This window comes from Mustela nivalis, assembly GCF_964662115.1.
Source record: "Mustela nivalis genome assembly, chromosome: 1".
Lineage (NCBI taxonomy): Eukaryota > Metazoa > Chordata > Mammalia > Carnivora > Mustelidae > Mustela > Mustela nivalis.
The window spans coordinates 160,527,458-160,553,582 of record NC_139020.1 but is presented as its reverse complement, the minus strand read 5'-3'; the positions used below and the strand labels follow the sequence as shown (position 1 = coordinate 160,553,582).

At 54.6% G+C, this 26,125-nt stretch overlaps 1 protein-coding gene and 1 long non-coding RNA gene across 16 annotated transcripts in view; one reads left to right on the top strand and one right to left on the bottom strand.

Annotated features, from left to right (window-relative positions):
* IQSEC1 (IQ motif and Sec7 domain ArfGEF 1) overlaps window positions 1-26,125 on the top strand; it is a 371,613-nt gene that overhangs the window by 235,376 nt on the left and 110,112 nt on the right. For 2 of the 15 annotated variants that reach the window (XM_082747278.1, XM_082747290.1), the window contains exon 1: window positions 14,549-15,071. The exons of 9 other annotated variants lie outside the window; for them this stretch is intronic. In XM_082747278.1, the coding sequence (XP_082603404.1) occupies window positions 15,004-15,071 (68 nt within the window). In that variant the 5' untranslated portion in view covers window positions 14,549-15,003. Of the gene's footprint in view, window positions 1-14,527; window positions 15,072-21,290; window positions 21,427-26,125 lie in introns of those variants that run through there. 4 more of the 15 variants (XM_082747282.1, XM_082747275.1, XM_082747286.1 and 1 more) reach the window with 4 other exon arrangements.
* On the bottom strand, window positions 21,120-22,178 carry LOC309872838. The gene is made up of 2 exons (XR_014316124.1): window positions 21,474-22,178; window positions 21,120-21,329 (listed from the first exon to the last, which is right to left on the bottom strand). It is a non-coding gene; the product is annotated as an uncharacterized lncRNA (long non-coding RNA).

The following is a 26,125-nucleotide window of genomic DNA, read 5'->3' as shown; positions in this document are numbered from 1 at the left end:
GCTGGGGCTGGGGGGAGGAGTGGAGCTGCTTATTTCAACTAGAGAATGAAAGAATGTTCGTAGGGCACTTCTGCATTCCTCCTGGGGAGATGGTGGCACCCGGGAGCTCTTCAGCTTTGGCCAAGAGGCCACTGTGGAAGGACAGAGAACCCTCCCCCCAGTCACCAGAGCCCAGCAGACCACAGGGTGCTCTTGTTCAAGAAACAGGTGCAAGGAACGTAGACAGTCCTATACCCATTGCCTGGCTTCACAAATAAACTCTCACCAGTGTGGTGGGTGGTCCCTGTGGACTGCACTCAAATCCCACCCCAGCCCCCACGCCCCCAGAGCTAAAGCTAAGTAGTGTGCTCCCCCTCCCCATTGTATCTATTTCCCATGCACATTCTTATAACTCTGCTAACCAAAAGGCTACTTCAGATATATGATGTAATCTGCAACTTGCTTTTAAAAATCGTTTAATTGTGGTAAAGTACACGTAACTTAAAATCGACCATCTTAGCCGTTTTTTAAATGTCCAGTTTGGTGGCATGAAGTACGTTCACACTGTTGTACACACCATCATCTGTCTCCAGGATATTACAAAACTCTGGCCCCATTAAACACCAACCCCCATTCCCTCCCCTGCCCAGCCCCTGCAACCCCCATTCTACTTCCTGTCTCTGAATCTGACTACTCTAGGTTCCATGTAAGTGGGAGCATCTAACATTTGCCCTTTCGTGGCTGGCTTAGTTCCCTGAGCACAATGTCCTCAAGGTTCATCCACTGGAGCAGATTGCAGACTGTCTTTGCTTTTTAAGGCTGAATAATATTCCATTGTATGTAGAGACTGCATTTTGTTTATCCATTCATTCATCAGTAGATGCTTAGCTTGCTCCCACATCTTGGCAATTGGAAATAATGCTGCTGTGGACACAGGTGTACAGCTACCTAGTTCTTCAAGGGGCAACTTGTTTGAAACTCGTCATTTCTTGGTGTGTTTCATCCATATTGCCATGTATATTTCTCCATTCATTTTCATTGGTGTATAGTATTCTCTTATATGTCTATGCCATTGTGCCAACATTCGTTCTGCTGTTTTGATGAATTAGGCGGCTTCCCGTCTTTCACTGTTACAGACAGGGTTATGGTAAACCATCTTGCACATGTCTCTTCCCTCCCTTTTGGGGAGTTTCTGTAGGGTTTGTTCCAGGGCAGTATATGAGTCCCTTAAGATCCACTGAGGTTTGTGGAATTGCTTTCCAAAGTGGTTTTAACAGTGTTGCATCCTCGCCAGCAGTAGGTGAGAGTCCCCGTGTCTCTACATGCTTGCCTGTATTAAAAGCCAGATGCTATTTTTGATGTTGAAAGGAGAGCAAGAGACAGAGAGGAAGAGGAGAAAGAGCTGTAAATGGTGTGCAACTACACTCGTACCTCCACGCAGCCTCAGGCTTCCTGAAGTGGAGGATGAGACAAGCATGTGCTGTTCCCTCGGTCTGTGTAGTTCCAGGTCCTCTGGAGTGAGGGATTCTTTAAGAGTGATTATAATTCCCCGTGTTCACCTGCCCCCAGGCTGATGTATAGCCTCGCCTCTGGGCATACTACAGATGTCTGGTTACAAATGTAGGGTTACTCCAGGTGAGACCACTTGTCAGCTTAGTTCTTGATGGGCAGGTCTCACTGACCACATCTGCTGGAAATAACCGACGCCAGGTGTATCAAAACCACGGCGTGAAGAAACTCCCTTTGGAGAGCACTCCCTAAGCCTTAGCCCCTGTGAATGGACTCTGTGGGCTGGCAGCTTTGAGGGCACAGCCCAGGGAGCCAGAGAGGCAGAACTTCCAGAGCTGGTTAGGGGGTACCGGGCTGCCCCCAACACGCACCAGAGTCCCAGACCTCAGCTCTTGGCTGGAAGTTTGGTCTGTTGAGGAGAAACATGGCAGTGAGACCCCAGATGCTCTGTGACTTGGGGAGACAGTGCAGGCTCTGAGGTCCAGCTGACCGGGAATCCAATCTGGCCAGTCCCTGAGATAATAATTATGACTATTATTCCTTACTTTCCCTGAGTGTTTATATGTTGTCTCCATTAATCCTCCCAACAGCCTTATGAAATAGATACTGTTATTTCCCCCACATTTCTGACAACGGAACAGTGGCCCATAGAGGGTAAGTGACCTCTTTGAGGTAACAGAATGTGGTCAGTGCAACCCAAGAGATGGACCCCACTGGGCCACCCCACTTCACTTCCTGTCTGCACTGTTTAAGGCTTCCTGGCTCCATGGAACTGCTCCACTAGATGTGACTGAATTTAAAAAATGACCCCAGAATGTAATGACTTCAAACAATGTCAATGTTTGATCTTCCCATGGATCTCCAATTTGGCCGGGGCCTGTTCTACTCCCATCAGATGGGGCTTCTGGAAGATGAGAGGCTGCATTCCTCAGAAGCCTCCCACCCCAACCCATTCACATGGGGTCTCCGCATGGGTTGCGGGCTTCCTCATGACATGGTGGCTATGTTCCCAGAATTAGCAGCTTCCTAGAGAGAGAGAGAGCCCCATAGATGGTGTGTCAGCTTTCACAACCAGGCCTCAGAAGTCATGAGGTCTCACTTCTATGGCAGTCCACTCCTTGGGTCATCGCAGAGTCTTTCTATGTCCAAGGGGAGGCAACTTACACCCCACTTCCTGACCAGGATTCGCAAGGTCTGGCCCAGCCTATGGGGCCATCTTAGGAGGTCAGACTTGCCACGGCGACCATCCAACACACTTCCCCAGTCTTTCCACAGCCCAGTCCTGAGCTCAGAAGGGCTTAGAAACAGTGCCTAATTGGTGTGAAACCACCTGGCATGCAGCTGGCTCTTGATAAATTGTAGGTCTTCTTATTAATGAAAGAAGCTTGAAGAAAATAGGGTTGTTATTCAAGAGAGGGAGGGATCATGTCAACAGGGAAGGCCAGGAAGGTTCTTGTGGAACTGAGATGGGTCTTCAGGGGTGAAGGAGGTTTTTCCACTGGAAGGTCAGTGCCGAGGGCAGAAAAGGCACAAAAAGGACATGAGAGTGGTGGTGTGGGAACACTGGATCCGATAGGCTCTTCAGTGGCAAGAACAGAAATCGCCCGCAGCCAGCTAAAGCAAAAGGAACTTAGGTGCCGCTCTCAAGAGTTCAGAGGAAGCTGAAGAAGTGGGCTGGACCCAGAGCAGGACCTCCATCCCCCCTAGGGCAGGCTCCCTGCTATGAAGAAGCCCACAGCCAAAGGCCCCCACTCCAGATGTAAAGTCTGGGGCGACGGTCTGATTGGTCCAGCTCAGGCCATCTCCTGCTGGGAGGCTGGGGGAGGATCTCCAGAAAGATGCTTCTGGAGACCCCATGGCTTCCACCTCCCACCAAGACCTTTGTGTCTCCCCCCCATCCCCAGCAGCACTGCACTGTGTGTGAGAGAGGCTGGTCCCCCTCTATGGGAGGGAGGTTAAGAAGGGCTCCAGAGCTTATGAGCTGGGTCCCTTCTCCTGTCAGGGCCTGTTACGGGGCCAGTGGTGACCCTCCCCTCCCCCTGTCACCCTGACTGAATTCATATGTGGAAATTCCAACCCCCGTAACTCAGAATGGAACTGTATTGGAGATAGGGTCTTTATAAGGACAATTAAGTTAAAATGAAATCACAAAGATGGTCCTAATCCAGTATGACTAGAGTCTTTATAAAAAGAGATTAGGACACACACCAAGGGAAGACCATGTCTGATGATTAAATGCATGTGTCACCTGACAGGGCCACAGGTGTCCAGATATTTGGCTAATCATCATTCTGAATGTACTTGGGAGGGTGTTTCTGGAGGAGTTTAACATCTGCTTTAGAAGTCTGAACAAAACAGATTGCTCTCCCCAGCATGCGTGGGCCTCATTTAATCAAAGGCCTGAGTAGCACAAAAAGGCCAGGTAAAAGGGAGCTCTCCCTGCTCCCTCTGAGGCCTGCCTCTGGGCTCACACGGAAACTCTGGCCGCTCCTGGGCCTTGAGCCTCCCAGCATTTGGACTGGAACCCACCATCAGCATTCTGGATCCCCAGCTTGCCAGCTGCAGACTTTGGGCCTTGTCAGCCCTCTTATTCACATACCCCAATTCCTTACAGTGAATCATACATACATACACATCCATTGTTTCTCCTCCACTAGAGGACCCTTAGTAATACCCCACCTGAGGACAGGGGGAGAGGAGGCCATCTACACGCCAAGGAGAGAGGCCTTGGAGGAAACCAGCCCTGCAGACACCTTGATCTCACACTTCCAGGCCTTAGGACTGAAAAACAAAAAACAAACAAACAAACAAAAAACTAATATCTGTTGTTTAAGCTCCCTAGTGTGTGATGCTTTGATACGGTGAACTGCTGTAGAACCTCTCTTTCTTCATCTGTGACGTGGGTCCAAGGGCCCATTCTCAGCTTTATCGTGAGACAGCCAAACACAGGTGTGCACACACCGTCTGTCCACTCACAGAGCCAGCATGTCTGGTGTGTGGCGGTTGGGGCTGGGATCTGGGTGAAGTGAGGCAGGTGTTCACTGCGGGCACAGAATTTATGCGGGCACCAGAAAGAATTCAGTAATCAAGTAAATAAAATGTCAGAATTGTACCTAAAGATGTGTCCTGCGAACCAGGGGCTCTGGTTTCTAGGCCCTTCCGCCCCGTGTGCCCTGCAGGGTGGGTTTCTGACAGTCGACAGTGATGTGCAGAGAGAGAGCGAACTGTGAAGCTATATATATATATATATATATATATATATATATATATATATATAATCATTTTTTTTTTTTAATTTTAAAGGCTTATTAACTTTTTCACTTGGTTCAAAATAGAGCACGCTATTTTGGCAAGAATGTTATCAGGGTGCTTGTTTTTCCTTTTGCACCGGGCCAGGCTATAGCTGGCCCTGAGCCAGCCATCCACCTGCCATGCAGTCCGCTTTAAAGGGTCAGGCTGGGTGTTCTCCTTGCAAACCTGCCCTGAAAATGCATTTTCCTCTGGATATCCATAAAGGAGGCTTGAGAATTAGGGACTGTCTTTTCAGAGAGGACATCATTAGGTCCCTTGACAATTCTAAATAAGATCCAAGGGTTAGGCAGTGGTATTGAATCAATGTGAATGTTCCTGACTTTGGAAAACTGTACTGTGGTTGTATCAGAGAACGTCCTGTTTTAGGACAGACACCCTGAAGTAGCAGGGGCTTGAGGTGGGCAACCGACTCTCAAATTATTCTGGGAAATAAAATAAAAGTGTGTGTGTGTGCACACGCATGCACATGCATACGCGCTTGCTCGTATTTGTGTATGTGTAGAGAAAAAGAGAGACAATATGATAAAGTAAAATGGGATACAGTGTTAATAGGTGGGGAATCTGGGTGAAGGATACAGAGTCTTTTTTTTTTTTTTTAAGATTTTATTTATCCATTTGACAGAGATCGCAAGTAGGCAGAGAGACAGAGAGAGAGGGGAAGCAGGCTCACTGCTCAGCAGAGAGCCTGATGCGGGGCTCGATTCCAGGACCCTGGGATCATGACCCGAGCCGAAGGCAGAGGCTTTAACCCACTGAGCCACCCAGGCACTCCGATACACAGTCTTTGTATTCCTGCAACTTTGCTGGAATCTGAAATTAACTCAAAATACAAAGTTTTAAGAAAGTGTCAGGAGTTGTTGAAGGCTAGTCCACAGTACTCATGCTCTGGCTTCTTCTGGAGCCTTGTGTCCCCAGATTACCCCCTCTGCCTCCATCCCAGTCTGTCAAGCCCCAGCTGGAACGCCACCTCCTCAGAGAAGCCCTCCTTGATTGCCTTACCTGGCATAGCACCATACTTGTCATCTTCCGCGTCCCCCAGTTTTGTTTTCGTTATCACCCTCCACAACATCAGAAATGATCTCATCATTTGCCTGGTGTTTGTCTCCTCTGGCCCCACCTGTAAATGTCAACTCCGTGGAACTCTATCTCGTTCGTCCGTGTCCCTTCCCCATCCTCTGCGCCTGGCACACAGTAGGTGCTCAATCCACATCCGTGACCAAGAAAAAGGTTAGACGATCAGAGGGCTGCAGGTCCGAAAACCCAGAGTCTTGTCCTTCCCAGTTTCCCCCGCAGACTTGCCAAGTGACCCTGGGCAGTGTCCCAACCCACTCTGGGCTTCCATTTCTTCATCTCGAGCCCGGCTCTAAAGCTGTGAGGCAGAAAGTCCCAAGCTGCTGCACCATCTCGGCATCCCCCAGCTAAGACCCTCTCTGCTGTGGGAATTACCAGGCAGGGTAGCCCTGCCTCCCTGCTCCCTGCCTCCCAGGCTCCTCACTTCTCCCCTCCCTGATGGAGGAAGAACAGAAAAAAATGTGTTTCACGGACTTTACCTTGTAAGGCCCACGTCCCCATACAGCGGGACCCACAATGAGAGTGCATTCACTTCTCTCCCAGAGCTGCTTCCTAACAAAGACCGGGCAGATTTTAAGCCCAGCGCCCTTGGCAGGAAACAGTATCTGCCTGAAATTGAATAACATTGTCTTGTTTTCATGGTAACCTTCTACTTACAGCAAGTGATAGTAGTTTTCCATTTGGGGGAGTGATATAAAGTTTCCCTTTAAAGTGAATGTATTCAAGAGCAAATTGGGTGTTTTGTGCATTGTTTCTAACTTATTGTTATTGGAAATTTGAGATCTGATTGGAGGCAGAGAGCAACTGCCCAGGGTCCCACAGCAGGGTCCCGCCATGAATCACCTACCTGTGCCAGATGTCCCGGCTTTGCCCGGTGTGTTTCATCTTTCCTCCATGCGTTCCATACCCGTTTTTGTGTTCAGCTTTCCCAGATGGTTCCTCAAAATGCCTTTTTACAACCGATGTGTTTGAATCAGGATTCTAATACGATCCGCATGCTGCATGGGTCCGTTGAGTCTCCTTATGTCTAGAACCTCCTCGTCCTTTTCCGGCTTTGCCATTCCTTTGTTGAAGAAACCAGGCCATACGCTTTAGCACCTCCCACATTCCGTTTCTGGCTGATCGCTTACCCCACGGGTGTCATCTCACCTGTTCCTCTGTCTCCTGTAGTTGCTATGAACTGAGAGTTACAGCAAGGTGCTTGACTAGACTTGCTGTTTGAAGCCAGGCTGGATATTTTAAGCCAGTTGATTTTAAGGGAAAATATTAAACAGTATTAGATGCAACACCAGCATGTCCACAGAGTCTGCATCAGAAGGGTGGGGTGAGGCTAGAGCTAAGAACTGTCTATGAGCAAAGGAAAGTGACAGGGGAGACTTAGCCAGGGAGCTGAGCCAGACAGGGTTGGTGGGGGCGGGGGGCTGCGGATGAGAAAGACAGGAGGCAGGAAGGCCATGGAGGACAAGGTCCTGGGCAGTTGAGTCCTCACCAGTTCTCTGAGTGAGTTTCATGTGTGGGCACGATCAGTCAAGGAGAGGGTTCCCGTTTGGGGTCCCTTGTCTCGTGTGCCAAGACCTAGGAAGCGAGGAGCCGGGGGCCAAAGAATTTAGGCCTTTCAGCACAGGATGGGTGTCCCAGGGAACAGCTCTTCTTTGCCTGAGAAGAACCTAGGGAATGTCTAAGGCCAGCAGCAAATGGGATTTAGGTTAGGCATAGAGAGGGACTTCCCCACCAGAGCAGGAAAGTCATGTTGCATAGTGGTTATAATGTGTTTTAGAACAGAATTGCTTGGGCTCAAATCCTAGCTCTGCCATTTCCTATTTGTGTAGCCCTAGGGATGTTTGTGCACCTCTCTGTGCCTTAGTTTCCCCAGTCTACAGATGAGATCATTGTGGTACCCACTTCCACGGATGGGCCTAGGAATTTGGTGAGCTCATCACATGTAGGGCGCCGGCAACAGTAAGCACTCAATAACCACCAAGTAGTAGTATTACTATTGGGTGAGAGTGAAACGTCTCTCTCCCTGGCAGCTTTAGTGATGGCTACAGCCCACAGCTGTAGAGACTAGAAGCTCAGAAGAGCATTGCTTTATGTCCACGATCCTTCCTAGAACTTCCAAAGTACATTCACACAACATTGGCTCCTCCGATGATGGCTTTGATCTTCACAAATGCCCCCTGAGGCAGGTTTTGTTCTCTTGTGGGGAGGCGGTGGCCAGGGGTGTGGGGGAGGAATGGTTTATAAAAACCTCATGGCTGGTACAGCTTAGTGGTGTGGAAAGGTCTTAGAACCTGTGTTCAGAGTCCCAGATCTTCTGCTTCTGCTCCCTTCTGCTCCCTGTGTGACCTTAAGTAAGTCACTTAACACCTCTGTGACTCTGTTTCTCCATCTCCAACATTGCGGAGCGGGAGTGGGGCCTCCACTGTCTAATTTCCATATGTGGCAGGTGGGCCCACAACCCCTGAGGGTCCCTGGTACCGTCTGCATTCCCCAGGCCCAAAAGGGAACAAATTCACAAGTCCCAGAAGAGAGCAGCCAGGAGGGCTGGCTGTCAGTTTGACGGATCGTCGATGTCAGACCCTGGGGCTCCATGGGTCCCACAGCCAGGCCCCCATGGCAGGTCCTGAAGAGACATTCCACAACAGTCTCCCTACCCACCTGCCACCCTCACCTCAGATACTCAGGGGCAGGTGACAAACACAGGCTGGACGTGAGCAGGTCCTGCCCCAGATCTCGCCCTAGGCAGCACACACCCCTCCTCTGGGCCTCAACTTCCTCATTTACAAAATAAAAGGCAGACAGCTCAAGTGAAAGGGTTGTTCATTCATTCGGCAGATACTCCTTCATACTCCTCCTCTGGGCCAAATTGTTTGCCAGGGCAAGAGAAACTGATGAGCAACTTCGTATCTACCCTTGAGTCTGGATTTTCCCCTGCTCTAAGGGCTGTGAGGAGCCACAAGGTGCTGGACCAGGCATGGGCAGCCTCCTGTTGGACATGGCAGCTCAGTGAACGAAGAGTCCAAGATGTGACCTGTGGGCCAGACACCCACAGACGGACTTGATTTGACCTGCATGGGTTTAGCCCTAACATGGCATTTCAAGTTTGAATTTACTGCAGGCATGTAAAAATCAGGAGCTTTTGGGCAAAAATCTGGATTTCTGAAAAAATCCAGAGCCTTATTCCTACTGAGCAACAGTTTAGATGGCATGATCTGCAGCCCTCTGTCCCACCTGGTCATCCCCCACACCTCTCCCCACCAGCCATCCTCATGTTCCCATCGCCATCAGTGGGGCCTCCAATGCCCCAGTTGTTCAGGCCGGCAACCCAGGCATCACCTCCTGCTCTCCCTTCTTTCTCACCCCATAGCACATCCCTCTGCCATCCCTACTGGCTCGGCTTCAAGAATTTTCCTAGGATCCAGCCATTTGTTCCCACCATCTGGGCTACCTCCGGGGTCCAAGCATCAGCTGCTCCCTGGTCCTTGCCCCCCACCCCCAGTTTCCTGTCTGCCCAGCAGACAAAGTGAGGAGCTTGGACACAATGTGCCTCGTGTTCTCCAAGATGGACATGGCAAAGCTCTTCTCTAGCATCTTCCCCAACACCCAGCCTGAGTCTGTGGCCATCCCTGCCAGTGCCCTGAGCTCTTAGTGGCCTCTAAGGCCTGAGGCAAAGTCGGTTGGCTTGGGAACTCAACAGTGGTCCTGCATGACCCAACACTCTTAACCACCTTCAGCCTCCATTTTTGCATCTGGAAAATAGGGACATCCCAGCACACCCTCCACATAAGGCAAGTGCTGCTTAAGAAGCAGGAAGGTTGGGGTGCCTGGGTGGCTCGGTGGGTTAAAGCCTCTGCCTTCGGCTCAGGTCATGATCCCAGGATCCTGGGATCAAGCCCAGCATCAGGCTCTCTGCTCAGCAGGGAGCCTGCTTCCTCCTCTCTCTCTCTCTCTCTCTGCCTGCTTCTCTGCCTACTTGTGAACTCTGTCTGTCAAATAAATAAAAACTTTAAAAAAAAAAAAAAGAGAGAGAGAGAGAAGCTAAAGTTTAAGGGTTTAAACATTCAGCCAACTTGGCACATGTTGGGTGGCTGCCTCAGCCTGGCCCTGCTCTGGATACCACTAGAAGTCTATAGATCTAAATGATGGGTGATTCATTTTGGTTTTGGCATGAAGCAGGAGAAAGAGCTTTGCCTTTGTAGCTGGATGGAGATGGACAGCTTTAGAGATCATTCTGGACAAAGCATCTGAACCTCCATTTGTTAATTTGTTTTAAAAAAAAAGAGGTAGTAGGGAGCACCACTTCTCAGGGTGAGGCGGAGGGTGGAAAGAGCTAAACCACGTGGATATTTTCCGTGCTGTCCATGGGGTCTCAGAGCTGGGAGGGAAAGGACGCGGACACAGGCCATGTCCATGTAGTGTGAGGCTCCGGGCTCAGAGAGGATGTCGGGCGGAAGAGGAAGGAGCCCAGGAAAGCTTACCAGCTTGGGACCGGTTACTCCTCCCTCCAGAGCAACAGCTCTGCTTGACTCCCCTGTCCTTTTCCCTAGTTCCAAGAGGAGTATTTGGCACTAACAAGGCAGTCCATACATGCTGAACAAACACAGGAATAATTGGCTTCCTTGAGGCGGTGGCCTTGGTGGGGAGGGCAGGGTATCAAGGGTTCCCTAGAAATACTTGTCCGCAATGCTGGCCACAGTGGGACCACACGCAGATTTGGCGGTAGGGTTAAGAGAGAACCCAGGGGAAGGAGTAGCACTGGGGCTGCAACGGGGAGGCCTTCCAACCCAGAGCCCGAGGGCAGTTAGGTGGAACAGGAGAGAGAGAGAGGTGTACAGAGGGACACCTGCCAGGCACTGTGGCTGCTGAGGGGCAACGGATACCCTGACCACTGCCTCGCTCTTCTGCCTCTTGCTGTCCTGCCAGGGTCTCCCACTGGCCACAGACAGGGAACGGGAGCACGGGAGACTGTTGGTTCAGTCCATGGGCCCAGAGCAGAGGAGGCAATCCATCTGTAGGGCACTGGGAGAGTAATGGGCCCAGGGATGCAGAACTGCTGTCCAGAGTCAGAAGTCTTAGAGCCGAGAGGCCTGGGGTGTGCCTGGAGCAGGGACCACATGTGCGGATCAGGAAGCTTGATGTGGGTGGCAGACAGCAAAGGGTCTTGCCTGCCTCACTGTGCTTTGGCCAGGAGTAGGCAATGGCCAGCCACAGGGAGGATGTTGGGTTTAAGACGAAGCTTATGATGGACAGGTTGGGGGACAGGCCGAAGGCAGGGACAGCCCTGGGGAGGCCACACAGAGATCCAGAGAACAGGGAGGGAGCCCCTGTCTGGCCTTCTAAACCCCACTGTCACCGCCAGTTTACTACCAGGGAATAGAGTGGAGAGTGACCATTTTGTGGCCAAGACAGGCAGAAGTCAGAGGCAGGGGTTGGGGGGACATTCAGAGCCCCGAGACCACAGACATTTCTCTCCAGGCAAGTAGAAGTGACAAACCTGGCTCGGCGGGGAGGCTAGAAGGAGGCTCACAGACCCTCCCTTGGGTCTGCAGAACAGGGGCGCCTCCCACTCCTTAGGTCCCCTCCCCCCACACCCAGCGTCTCCTCCCCCTGCCCTCCCTGTTGGTGTGGTTAAGTCCCTCCAGAGAGCACAGGCCCTGGGCTTTGTCCTGCCCTCACAGGCCAAGTTCACCATGGCATCAGCATCTCCCAGGGAACAAATGTATCCTTTTCTTTGCCTGGGCGGCAGTGACTTCATCCCCAGCGGGCCATGTGAGTCACCGCACAGAGGGTGGAGGGCCGGCCAGCTCTCCGCTGAGCCTGGCCGTGGCCGCGTGGCTGGGGAGAGGGAAGAGCCGAGGGTGGGAATGCTTCCACACAGACCTACCTCACTTTCTCTTCCTGCTGTGGCTGCCTGTGTCCTACAGGGGCAGAAAGAGGGACGATATCCCCGGGCCAGGGGCCTTTGTCATGACCGCCACCGTGAACTCCACTGAAGGTCCTGCAGAAGGTGGCCCTCAGAGGCTGAGTCCCGTGCCCAGGGCCACCCGATTCTGTGAACCTGGTATCACTTTTTCCTCCCCTTGGCCAGGAGAGCAAGGATGCTTTGTTCCCATTTTGCAGAGGAACAAACTGAGGCTCAGAGAGATGGAATGACTAGTGTTAGGGACAAGGGAGTCAGAGGTGAAGAAGGAGTCCACTCACATTCTCAGCGACAAGCCACCATTGGTGGGAGCACCAGGAGCCTCAGTTTTCTCACCCATAAAATGGGATGGTGACAGCCACTCTCCCCAATGCTGTTGAGAGGACATGATGAGAGTGGTTGCAAAGGGGGGGCCACACGTCCCCAGGCCACTGCCACCCTCACACCACCGCGTGACAGTCTCTGTGCCATTGGCACCCCACAAAGTTGGGGAGCAGCGCGGGGGACCTGTAACGGCTCGGGTATGACACTGGACCAGGCTGCCAGTGGTCGGGAGAGGGGCTGCCAGCACCTTCAAGAAGCAGATCTTTAAGGGTCACTGGTGTGGGAGTGTGGGAGATGGCTGAGGGTGTGCCCCCCCACCCCAGGTGGAGGGACTAAACTCCTTCGCACCCTCAAGCTCTTCCCTCAGGCTTTGCTAACCCTTCATGGGTGCCCCCCACCCCCTCACCCATCAGGCCAAAGAAGCAGTCTTCTGAGAAGCAGACGATGCCCTGGCTGCTGGGAATAGCCACACCCATCCCTTCCCTGTGTCTTAGTTTCCCCATCTGTGAAGTGAGGGTGGGAAGCCCCAGTGTGCTGTTGTTGGAAAGGAGGGGCACATAGGAGGGTGCAGCCAAGGGGAAGAAGAGAGAGGCCCGGGACCCTCCAGAGGCTTTGGAGGCAGACATGTCTTCCAGGGAATTGGAAGTGTCCCCAACGGGGATCTTGGCCTCCTGTCCTGAAAATGACACCTCTCTCTGAGATCACGTGTTCTTGCTCTTTACCCTGTGGGGAGCCAGGTTCGGCCCAGGCCAGAGGGGAGTGAGTGAGGGGATGGATGGAAGGGAGAGGAAAGGACAGGTGGGTGGATGATTGAAGGGACGAGGGAAGGGACACGGGAGCCGGGCATGGATGTGTGAATGGAGGCGTGAGTCCTTGGGTGCCGTGGGTAGACGTGAAGGAGACGTAGACACTGCCTCCACCCACAGAAGATGTAGAGAAAACTTCCACCAGTAGGACAGACCAGAGAAACTCTTGAATGGAAGTCCCACTCTGCACGGCCCAAGGAAGTGAGGCTCTGCCCCAGAGAGAATTTCCTTAGGTCAGTGGAGGTTGAGAAGTAATGAGCTTCCCATCACTGGGTGGGTGGGGGGGGGGCAGGGCGGGGTTCAAGCCAGGGCTGGGCAGCCACCTTTCGAGGGTGCTGTGGAGGAGCTCCTATGACAGGTAGTGGGCCCCTGTGGTGGCTTCTGATGATAAGGAGAGAACTGGTGTTCCCGAGCCCCCCAGGGAGGCCACGGCCTTTGTAGAAGCCAACGCTGCTTTCAGAGAAAAAGTTCTTTCCTGGCTTGGGGGACGGACAAGCATGCAGCTGCTAATCCTCCTGTGGGAATCAGGCTGGAATTCTGGACGTCCTGCCCAGGCCAGGGCAAGGGGCCGGAGGACAGAGAAAGGCTTTGACCCGCAGACCCAGGCTCGGGCCCAGCGCCACCCTCCCTGTCTGTGGGTAGGTGATGCCCCCCCTCTGAGCCTCAGTTTCTTATAGGTGAAACAGGGGCCCTGATGGGCACAGGACAGAATGACACTGGCAGCTGCCGGTAGCTACACAGCTCTACACCCAGGGCCTCGCAGGGTTTGAGGATAGGGGCCCACCTGACCCTGGGGAACTTCCTGGGAGCTATGGGTGGGTAGAAGTAGTTTTGTGAGCACTGACCTTGACCTGTGAGTCATTGTCTCTGGGGGCTCTGCCTGGGAAGCCCCAGCTGCCTGCCCTGGGCGGGCCTAGGAGCAGCTGGTTGAGGGGTGGGGAGCAAGGGCGGGGGCTCCAGCTGGGACCCCAGTCTGGAAATGCCCCAGACCCCACTCAGGCCTAGCCCCCCCCTTGGCCACTCAGAGGCCCCGAACCCCCTACCCCCCCCCACCCAGAAATGCAGCTCCCAGAGCCAGACTGACACAGCACAAAGCCTACCTCCCCCGCATTCTAAGGCTGTGACTTTCCCCATCTGTGCCTCAGTTGCCTCACAAACAGATCAAAACTATTTCACAAATAAGACCACTGGGGAGACGGGATGTGTTCGTTCAGGCCCTGTGGAGAGCTTAGACCAGTGCCCAGGACTCCATGAGCCCAAAGTGGTCAGGGAAAATTAAGGTCTGTGGGGGGCCAGCCACACACATCATCTGTCACACAGCAAGGAAGTGGCCTGGCCAGGTCTGGGAACTGTCTCTCTCCCAGCAAATGGAGACCCTCATGGGCCAGCTAGTCTCCTAGGAAGCTGCCGTGACTTTGTCTTTCTTTTGTCTCCTGCACACCCCAAGCTACCCCCAGGAGCCAAGCCGCCAGAGCAGCTCCTTTCCCTATCCTGCCCAGCGCCTGGCCTGCCACTTGCGGTGGGCCGGGCTGCGGGCGGGTATTGGGTTTAGGCCTCTGGGGAGATGGGGAGGATGTGGGCCCGCCCTCGCCTCCCCGCCCACCTCCCTCCCTCTCGGGCTCAGCCTCTCCAGTCCCAGGCCAGCCTCTGGACACAGGACCAGCACTTTCCCTCACCGGGCAGACGCCCCTTACCCGCCCCGAGTGACTCACTGTTCCCCTGGCCCACAGCCACCGCTGTCTCCTGGCAGGAGGCAGGCGTAAGGTTGTGCTGAAGCCACGGGGTCTAGTGCGAGAGGGCCACTCGGCCACTTGGCCAGGAGGAGGGTCTGCAAGCAGCCGGACAGGCCGGCGCACAGAGGCTGGCCTGGGGACAGCAAGGCCAGTGGCTGGGACTTACAGTGGCCTGGGGGAGCCAGCACCTCCCCCTACCCCCTGGCTTTTAGCCTTGTCTTTCTTCTTCCCACCATGAAGAAGGAAGTGACCTGAGAGCCAGCAAAGACAGCCCCGACAGGGAGGAGACCAGGGTCTGAGGGCCGTGGCCGTGGGTCCCTCAGCCGCTGGCTCTCCCAACTAGCCAGGCATGAAGGGTGGTGGCAGCGCCGTTTGGAACCTTATGTGGAAGTACTGCATCTCCGTGAGGACCCTCAGGTACCTGGAAACGCACATGAGCGCGCACGTGTGTGTGTCTGTGTGCCTGTGTCTGTCTGTGTGTGTGTGCGCGTGCGCGCGTGTACGCGGCTCTGCCCAGCCATCGCCTGCTGGGAGGGGAGGCTGGGTACTGGGCTGGCCAGTTTGCTCGGACTCTGAGAGCTCGGGGATAGCTCCAGCTTGGAGGAAGCAGGGATGGAGGGCAGGAAAGGTCATGCCCGGTGCCCTCTGGAGAAACTCGGAGTCTCTAATGGCGAGGGAGGGAGACAGGAGGGTGGAACAGTAGTGGGGAGCATGTGGGTAATTGGCTGGGACCCGACGTGGCCGCTGGAGGATGCCAGGGGCAGGTACGGTATGGCTGGCAGACTCCCCGGCAAGCACGGGAACAGGCGTTTGTTACATAACGCACAGGCACTGGGCACAGCCGAGTGACCTTGGCCCTGTCCCCTAGCCTCTCTGTGTCTGTTACCCTTCAGTAAAATGGGGCTCCCACTCATTCCTTCAGAGTGCGGCATGGGGCGATCTCGTGTGACTGTCCGGGGCAGCTCCTAAGTGGCTGAGAACTCAGCCTGGACGCAGCCACCAGGCTGCCCAAATTTAAAAGTGGCCTTGGCGTTATCAGCAGCTCGAAGTGGCCTCATTTCTGTGGCCAAAGCTTCCCACCTGCAGATCCTTACGGGATTAGTGGAGGCTTAAAGGAGGTGGTATACAAAGAACAGGGCCTGGCCGGAGGCCCACGCTGGGTAAGCCTCAGGTGTGATTACCACTGCTCTTGTTCTCTCGTCCCTCCCCTTTAGCCAGCTGGACGGTCGGGAAGCGGTGCCTGGCCCAGAGCCGCTGTGCACGCCAGCCCCCGCACCTGCTGAAAACATTCAGAAGGTGGAGTGGGGAGCTGGACCCTGTGCTGGACCGGGTGCAATCACGGGCAAGGCTGGGTTTTGTCTGGAGAGGGGGATTGGGTGGGGCTGCAGCTCATGTGGGAGGGGCTTAGAGGCAGCTGCTTGGAAGGGCTCAGAAAGACATCTTACTTAGATATCACTGAAGGGCCTCTTTGTCACTTTAAGGGGAGGTTTTACGAAGGGCAAGGGATTGGGAGATGCTCTCTCTTTCTTCCCACCCTCATCACATAGTTTACAAACTATATAAGCTTTCTCTCCCTTTTTTCCTCCTTTCCTTTACAAAATATTTGTGACCGCTTATAGGAGATACCTACGGTAAATGAAATAAATCGGGCGCCTGGCTGGCTCCGTCGGTTAAGTGTCTGCCTTCAGCTCCAGTCATGATCCCAGGGTCCTGGGATCGAGCCCCATGTTGGGCTCCCTGCTCAGCAGGGAGTCTGTTTCTCCCTCTCCCTCCCCCCGATTTGTGCGTGCTCACTCTCTTTCCCTCATCCACTTTCTCTCTCAAATAAACAATTTTTAAAAAATCAAATAAAACATCAGGACCAGGATAAGCACAATATGGAACAGAACGTCATAACCTAGGAGGGAAAAAGTAGAATGGGACAGAGCTAAGCAGGGTCCTGAGGTCCTTCTGTGGTGGTGAAAATTGCTGAGCTTCCTGGCAGCCAGAGTGAAAGGAGAAACCCAGCCCCTGAGCCATGATCACCGTGCTAGGAAACCGTTATTACAGTGGCCACAGTTGTCTTCACTGCTGGGTGAGAGGTCTGGGACCCTGGACCTCTGAGCCTGGATAGATAGGTGGGTGAAGGTGAGAGGCATGGCAGGGATAGGCCTTGGGTCTCACTTTAGGAAAAGACAGAGAATGAAGGCGGAGGCATTCTCTTGAACGCGGATGTGGCTGGCTGTGGGAATAGAGAGGGGAAAGCTCACCCCAGGACTGAGTCAGTGGCCACCTGTCCCTCTTTAGACCCTGGGAGAGACCTCCTTGGGTTGGCACTTCGGCCAGGCAGGCCAAGGCAGGGGGTGAGTCTCCCAGCTACAGTGAGTGTGTTGTGTGCCTTTCCCTCCAACCTCAGCCGGATTTCCCTGTGTCTCATTCCCTCCTGTGGTTTCCGGGGATTGGCACTATGGAAACCTCAAGGGCTGTTTACAGGACGCAGGGGGCCCAGGCCTGGGAGGCCCCGCCATGCTCTGCCAGAAGCTCGCCCAGCCCAAGGAGAAACACAACCTCACAGGACCTGGGACCTGGTAGACCAGCTGCTCTGCTGCTGAGTTCCCTGTTCTACAGAGCAGGGATAATGGTAGGGGATAATGACCCATCAGGGCTATGGGATAGAGCCTTGCATGGCTCATGGTAACGCTCTGAGAGTGTTTTGTTGGCCCGGTAAACTGTCAGAGGCAATGGGCAGGCCTGCATTGCAGAACCGGTAGGAGCTCTGGTGGGGTGGTCGCCTAACCCTCAAAGACACCACCAGGTGGGTGTGGAGCCCATAATTGGCACTGGGTTAGCCCCAGACCCCCACTTAGCACCTTTAACTACAGGGCACCTCCATGCTTGGCTGGGAAAGATAGTGCTTAGGGGGCCCTGGGAGACTTGCTCTGCTCTCTGGACCCACACCCCCTGTTGTTGGGAGGCCACCAAAAGGGCTGAGCTGACTCCCCAAGTCATGCAGACAGACGGATGGACAGAGCCGGCCTTCGGTGGGATCTCAGCTCCCCCGCCCCACCCCCACCAGGAGCCAGGGAAGACCTGAGTCAGCAGGTCTGCAGCCTGAGGCGGGGCGCCACAGCCACAGTGACAAATTGGAGGGTTGCAGTCGGACAGCACATAGTTTTCTGCTTGCGTCTTCAGACTCCCCTCTGCCTGAGTCTCTCGCCCCTGGCCCAGACCCGCCGACATCTGGAAAAGCAAGAGGTGTGTGTGGGGAGAAGGCTACTGGCCGGCCAGCCCTGGCCCTTTGCCTAGGGGTTCAGTGACTGCAGCCCAGAAGCTGGGGGCGCAACACCTGGGAACTGCGCACGGGGGCCCAAAGCCAATGACGGTAGGTCCTATGATGTGTATTCGGGGACGAGTTGCTAAACCCCTCTGGGCCTGCTTCCTCGGGTAACGTGCCAGCTAGGAGGTTCTTGGGAAGATCATGAATGGGTTCCGCTGGCCGGCACCCAGTGGAGCACCTCCCTGCCAAGCCTGCTCCCTTCTTCCCCCTGAGTCTCAGCATCACAGGGCTGGAGTAGGGAGAACACCAGCTCAGCAGCCAGCCCTGCCTAAGTTCAAACCCCAGTCCAGCCTTTTTCTACTGGGTAAGCGTCTTCCGGGGCTGTTGTAAGATTATTGGAGTCAAGGCCCCGGGCAGGCTAGGTGCCACACAGTGGCGGCTCTGTCTCTAAGCAGACACCTACAAGTTCCTGTCTGTCACAGGCCTCGAGGTCCATGGTATCGGTAATCCTCAGCCTCTGGGGCCAGGCTGGAAAATCACTTTTGCATCTGGTTGTTATTTTGGGAGTGACAGATCGTTTTGTGCCACGGTGGCCAGTGGGGCATTTGAACTGCCTGGTGGGCAGAGGCAGCCCGCTTGGGGTACTGATGGGGGTTGGGCAGGGGGTTTGCTGAACCAGCCCCGTCCCCCACCCCACCCCTGCTGTGGTGCATCTGGGAGGGAGGGCTGAGGAGCAGCTGGCAGCCAGGCTCTGGGAGCTTCCAGGGAGCTTCCTGGACAATTAGCCATCTGATGCCCTCTGCGGGAGGCCGTGTGCACACACCTCCTGGGACAGGGAGCTCACCCCTACCTCCCAGCCTGCGGAGCTCTGATGCAAGGAAATTCTTTCCCACTTGGAGCTGACACCCCTCTTCCTATGATGTGCCCCCTCTACCCACACACACATAAATGAACACTGCCCTCCCCGACCCGCCCCGGCTCTGCTCTCCCAGCCCCCAGCCCATCTGCTTCTCTGTCCCAGCAGAGCCTGTAGTGGCCAGGATTCCCTGAGGCTGAGGACGGAGTGTTTAGTCCCTTCCCCTTCTGGACAGGCCCCGGCTATCCCTGTCCCTCTCTGGGCAGGGTTAGAGCTGCGTATGGGTTGGGACGGGAGCTCCTAGGCAGGGCTCAGCCAGTTGTCACCACCCCTTGCCTAGGCATGACCCAAAGCACACATGGATTCTTCTGGTGTCTGCTTTACCCTTTCATACGTGGGACTTAATGGCCTCAGCCCCTAGGCCTGCTTTCCCCACTCCCTCCCACTTGTCCCCCACCCCACGGCCCCTCCCCGTGTTGCTCTATTGCCCATCGCCCCCATCCAGTCTCTGTGCAGGGTTGAAGCCTTCCTCCAGCCCTGGCACTGTGCCTGGTGCTTGGTGTCCAGCCTCACATCTAGCCAGCTAATGTCCACTGTGGGAGGGCCACCATCCCACTGCACGTAGGAGGAGCCAGGGGCTCAAGGGCCTCAAGTTATTGGTCACCAAGCTGGGTCACAGCTGAGGCGTTTCTTGGTGAGGGCAGCAGGGTTTCCCCTGAGCTGGGGAGGGAGTTCGCATGGGCATCTCCCTGGAAAAGTTTCGTTTGGTTGGCCAGAAAATATTTGCTGGGCCCCTGCTCTGTGTCAGACCCGTGCCTGACCCTGGGGATGTGGCACGGAGTAAGGCAAAGGGCCCAGGCCCCATGGAGCCCACAGTTCGGGGGGAGAGAAGCAGTAAAGCAAGCAAATAGACAGAGGGGTCTTGGGACAGGGATTACAGGAAAGAAGATTAAACGGGGAGGGTGGATTGGGCGACTGGGGCCAAGATGGCCTGTGACCTGGGTGGTCGGAAAAGGCCTCTCCCAGCTGCCCACTGGCCACAGAGCACGCAAACTGAGTCTGTCTACACAGTGGAATGCTACACAGCCACGAAAAAAAGAATGGGGTGCTGCTGTGTGGTCCTGGCATGAAGCCCCCTTGGGAACAGTAGAAGTGAGAGAAGCCAGTCACAAAAGACCACTGAGTGAGAGAAGCCGGCCACAAAAGACCTCTGAGAGTGAGCAAGCCTACACGGACAGGAAGTAGAGCTGTGACTGCCAGGGAAATAGGGGCTGCGGGGGAAACGAGAGGGCTGCTTAATGCAAACGCAGTTTCTTGATGGGGATGATGAATATGTCCGAATCTTAGATTGTGGTGAGGTGTGCATAGCTCTGTGAATAGACTGAAATCATGGTATGCTTTGAATAGGTGGATTTTCTAGAACGTGCATTATATCTCAATAAAACTGTTTTAAGAAGGGAGGAAGGCTTGTCTGAGGGAGTGGGGTTGAGTTGAGAGTGGCAGAGAGAAGGGAGCTTACAAAGACCTGGGGGAGAGCATGCCAGGCAGAGGGAACAGCAGGTGCAAAGGCCCTGAGACGGGAGCATGCCTGGTGGGTTTGAAGAACATGGAGGAGGCCCAGCTGGAGTCTAGGAGGAAGGAACGTGCAGTCCTCAGAGCCTGACAATGTCAGATCCTTGAGAGGACTTGAGAGTTGACTGGGGTTGGGGAGAGCCCAGGCAGCGTTTAAAGCAGGATAATGACACGATGTGCTTTCTGTTTCAAAACAATCATTGGAGCTGTTGTAAGGAAATGAGACTGCGAAGAGGGAGGGGTGCGGGCTGGGGGGACGTGACACTGATCAGGAGGTAGTGGCCACTGTCTAGAGGAGACATGATGATTGATACCCAGAGGAGACAGCTTGGCAGGCAATGGCAGTAGGAATTCAGATGGGAACAGATCACTCCCGCGTGTAGAGGGGTGGGGGGTGAAGGGGGGATGGGACTTCCTGGAGGCGGGGCCAGGGCGGGGCCTCTGAGAATGGGGTGGGTCAGGCAGAAGGGCTTTCCAGGGGGCACCACCAGTATGGGGGTGGGGAGCTGAGAGGTTGGAGGCCATGGGAGTTGAGGTGGAACGTTGGGCCCCTGCCACCCCAGTTCCGGCTGCGCCCCAGCTGCTTTCAGAAGAAGTAGGGCAGCATGACTCCAGGGCCACCTGTTCTGCGCCTTTGTCCTGCCTGCTCTGGCTGGCCCTCAGCGAGAGTGTCAGCACCCCTGTGGCCAGAGCCCCAGGCTGGGCAGGCATTCCGAACAAAACAGCCTCATCAGAAACTCAAGTGGCCTGAAACGCAATCCGCCACACGAGACTGACCAGGGAGGGAGCTGTATTATTTATTGACCAAAGCTTCTGGGGCCGGCCTGCTGGGGCCATTCAGACTGGCTGGACCTCGAAGGAGCCCACTGGGCAGTGAGTGTCTGGGGCCCAGCCAGAGGTGGGCGGGGGCCCCAGGGGGCCTGGCACCCGTTCTCCAGGGCGTGGTTTCCTTGATGCTGGCTGAACCAGGGAGGAAGTTCGACGTCAGGCCCTGTAGTGGGGAGGGTGAAGAGCTTGTCCCTGGGGGCCGTGGAGGCAGACAGGGTGCTGGGGCTCCGGGAAGACCTCCTCCCTCTCCCCGTGACACTGTGAGTACCAACCATCCATCCTGGGGGAGGGAGAGGGTCTTGGCCACCTGAGAAACCTGTGAGGGGCCGCTCCTGGTCTGCGCAGCCTGCTGTGGCAAGGTCTCTGGGGCTTTCATCGGGCTGTTCGAGGTCTCTTGAAACTGTTCTCTGTGACTTGTGCTCACTGCCTGCATGGCACAGAGGCCCACCCAGGGCCCAGAGAACCTCAGGTGTTTCCCTGCAGCTGCCTAGAAGGGTGGCTTCAGCTGTGGGAGGGAAGTTCTTTCACTCCCCAGGGCATTGGCCCAGCCCCAGGCCTTGGTGGGGGTGGAAGATCTAGGGCCCATCATCACCTCCACGAGAAGCAACCATGCCCATTTTCCAGCTGAGTAAACTGAGGTCCACAGGGGTCACACACTTGCCGAGGGCCCCTGTAGTGTAGCTGGTTCAGTTTCTTCCCCCACTGCTCCCTGCCCCCCCCCCCAGCTTAAACTTTGAGCACAAAGCAGCGAGGGCAGAGGGATCAGAAGCATTTTCCCTAAATGATCCAGAGTAGAACCTTGAGGGTCTGCAGATTCCCTCAGGGCCCCGGGGAAGGGGGGGGTACTCCGGAGACAGCCCCCAGGTAGATGGGCGGCTCTGAACACACAGAATGAGAGAGATTCGGTGAGCCTCTTTGGTGCTGTCCCTTGGGAAATCCCCTTGAGCAACATGGGGAGCCTGGGGCCACCTGCACCTCAGGGAGATTCCCCACTGAGCTCTGCTTCTCCATCTAAGCTCACTACAGTCCTGGAGAGGACAACAGCTAGCACCCTTGGTTATGCAGGAACTCAGGCACAGAGATGTTGGGATACCTGTGCAATGTCTCCCAGCAGGTATAAGTTGGGGAGCTGGGGCTTGAACCCAGAGTGACTCCGAGCCCCTCAGTGCATCATGTAGTCTCTGTCTAGGGTGAATGACCGCATGACTATCCCATAACTAGGTCTCCGTTTTTCCATCTGTAGTGGATTGGCCCCCAGTGCTGAGGAGAGGGTCTGTGTGCCCCACTGGCCTCCGGGAGCTGGGGCTGGGGTCAGGGTAGGCTTGGCCACATGAGTGAGAGCTCCCAGGGGGGCTCTGTGTTCTCAGGTCAACAAAGCCTTCCTCTGACACATTGCTAGACCCCCTGATGACACAAGTGAGCCAGGGGGTGGGGGGCTATGGGAGAACCCTGGGGTTGTCAGGCTGCTCAGAACCCAGGGCTCTTGGCCTCCAGTTCAGCGGTCTCCAGCATCTACCTGCCTTGGTTGGGCTCCAGGGTGCAGACTTGGGATCCTGGCCGATGGGTGCCAGCTCCTGTCCTAAAGGAAGGACCATTTCGATCCCAAGGGTAGGATAGAAAGAGCGGAACCAGGAGCCAGGAGAGCTGGGCTCATCTGGGGTCCAGACAAGCCCTTTTCTTTCCTGAGTCTTCCTGTGTTCTCACCTGTGAACATCCAGGTGGAGTCAGGAGCCGTGAGCCATTCTGTGACTCTTTGCAGGGTTTCAGGCTTGTCATTCATTCATGAATTCAATCATTCAACAGACTTACAGAGCACCTGCTTCAGGCCAAGCACCGTCTTGTCTCTGGGGCTACAGAAGTGATAAACGGGAGGCCACAGGAGGAGGGCGTTCAGGGCCAGGAGTCGTACCTGGTTGGGTGTGTTTTGTTTTCATAGCTACGTATTGCCTGTTAGGAAATAAAACCAGCCAGCTTACCAGATTCAGGATTTCATAGATGCCAATGCTTAGGAGGAAACAAACTCACCAAATGAAAAAGTGAGTGGATTTGAAGTTGACCTGGAGAGTGGGCGGTGGGCAGAGAGGGCCGGAATGGTGCATGTAGGCTGTGGATGCCCGGGGTTCTCAGCAGAGGCTGGCGAGTGGGGGTGCTGAGCTTTAATGTATGCCTAGGGGGAGTCTAGGCTTTGAGGAGAGACGTGGGACTTCCAGAGATGCTCCTTCCCCAGAACCTTCTGGAAGTCCCCAGACCAAGTCCCACTTCTAACGTGACAATTTCAGCTTGGCTCTGCTCAAACAGGTCTATCACAGCCAACGGTCACATTGGAACTCTGCTGACTGTCCTAGTTACACCCCCCACCCCCCGCCGCTGTGGAGATGTCAACGTCCGACAGGCTCTGGTTTGGGTCCTAGCACCACGTGCCCTCCTGGGTGAGTCTTGTGAAGCCACAGGCCTTCCCTGAGCTGCCAGCTGCTCGAGCATGAAAGCCTGTTTGATGGCACCAAATAAGCTCAGGTTGATGGGCCCTCTCCGCCTGCCACACCTTAAAGAGCCTGCATCCTTCTAGGCGTGAGGGTTTTGCTTAGGACTTCTCCAGGGGGATTGGGCTTGGGTGGGACTCAGAGTCCAGGAAGGCAGCTTGGGCCCTCCCATCTCCCGGGGGCCTGCCAGTCTCATCCTGTCGGGAGCCCCCACCCTGGGCTTGGAGCGGGCAGAGGCGTTCAGATCTCCTACCCCCATCATTAGGGAGCTAGAGCAGCATGGCCTTCAAAACCCCAGCACGGATGCCGGGTTACTCCCTAGAGAGGGAGGGCCTGACCAGACATGCCCTCTGGCCCGAACTGGGGAAGGGGTCTGCTGAGCACAGCACCTGCACAAATCAGACAGGTGAGAGCAGGCGGGACAGCCCACACTGCGGCCTCCACTCAGGGTCCTTTATGAATCAGGCCAGTGTGAGGCGCTCTTGGGTCTTCTGCCTGGGTCTGCAAGGGAGTTTTTGTGAGCCCCATTTGAGGGCTGAGCCAACCAATGCCCAGGAATCCTTATCAGTGTGATTTCAGAGTGAGGTGTCCAGGCTGTAACCGGCCTGTGGGGAACATCAGCGCAGCTGTCAGCTGGGGTTTGGACTCAGAGGGCCATGAGGCAGGCTTCTGGGAAGAGTCAGGCTGTTGAAGTAGGTTGAGAGCCTAGACTTCAGTGTGAGTCTTAACTCTGCTGCTTTCTTAGCTATTTGACCTTGGATTAGCCTCAGGTTAGCCTCAGTCTGTCAGTGAGGAAACCCTTCCAGTTGCTGGTGAGAGGAAATCCCAAATCAAACAGGCTTAAGCAGAAGGAGGGTTCACTGGTTCATGGAACCAAAAAGTCTGGGGCAGGGGGTAAACTAGCTTCAGGAATGGCTGGATCTAGAGGTTAAATTTATGTAACAGGTTTGGACTTCTCAACTCCCTTCTCCCACTGGCTTCATTTTGAAGCAGGGCTCCTCCAGGTGGGGTCCCCAGCTCTGTGCTTGGCATGCAGGGAATGCTCCCCAACCAAACAACAGACCAGCTTCAGGAACCAGGCCGCCATGAGCAACACCTTATCTCTGTTTTAGGGATGTTGACAGTACAGGGTGGGAGATAGGACAAGAAAAGAAGAAGTTGCCGTTCAGGGTGATCAGAGCTGAGAGCTGTGTGCCCTCCAAACCTATGGGAGACCAGAGGAGGGATGTCAGAGACCACATCTGGATGGGTTCCCCAAAGTCTTCCTAGAAGAAATGACAGCTGAACTAGCTTTTGAAGGCGAAGGAGTTGGTCCGGGGAATGAGAAGTGAGGGAACAGGAGCCCTGGGATTCAGTGTGGAGTTCTGGTTGCCTCAGGACCCACACCCAGTGGGGCTGGCCAGGCTGTGGAATTCCCAGTGGGACTTAGAGGTCAGACTAGGTGGGGGGTGTGGTGAGCAATGGAGGGTGGGAACAGCTGAGCTAACATGTGGGTGAAAGATGGCTCTGGCTTCAAGCCAGCGAGGATGGGAAAGAATGAGCATTTAGTGAGCACCTACTGTGTGCCTGTAACTTTCCACACATTGCCTCGTTCTGGCTACACGCCAAGCCTGGAGGTATCTCACCCCCATTTTGCATAAAATGAAACAGGTGCCAGGACAAAATACCTTATCTAAGTCCGTCAAACATATTTCCCCACAAACTTGGAATTTCAGACCTACCAGTTGGCCAGGCTCGGTGGCCTCTGGCCAGCTGCCGAGAGCTACTAAGATACCACCCATGGCAGGGACATGTGGGGAAGTTACAGTGTTCAAAACAGCTACATGTTGAAACACCTTCCCAGCACACTAACCACTAAGACTCCCATTGCACCGGCAGCCGGAAGCAAACACCGCGAATCTGAAACTTGATGTCCGCAAGATAGGGGACACGTCTTAGCCAGGGGCCCCCGTGGTGAAGCAGGTATGGAGAGTCACTCGCGCATGAGCAACCAGGGGAAACCAGCTGGATTTTGAGCTTGAAGTGGCAAATTTTTAAAACGCTTCTGAGCTGCCCCCCACAGTGTGTTCACTTGTAGCTGAGGTAAACCAGGGAGGGCATGGGGTGGGAGCAGGAGGACCAAGGGCTAGATCCTAGCTCCCCATTTGCTTGCTAGAACCCCTCTGAACTTCAGGACATCCCCTCTGTAAAGCGAGGGCATGCCCTATGCAACGACATGGAAAGAGCTCAATAAATGTCCAGAATTATTATGCCTAAGGAAAAGCAATCGTCTTGGTTTGATTATAACATTTTAAAAATTGCTGTTTTTGCAACCACAGACTTGAGCCAAATGGGAAATCGTTTGGTTCAGACTATGACTCTCCCCGTCCCCTCCCCGAGGGCAGGCACCTGCTTGTTCAGCCCTGTGTCTGCTGGTCAGGCTTCAAGTTCAGGAAATGCACTTGGTGACGTAAAACCAAATTCTGAACTTGTCAAATAT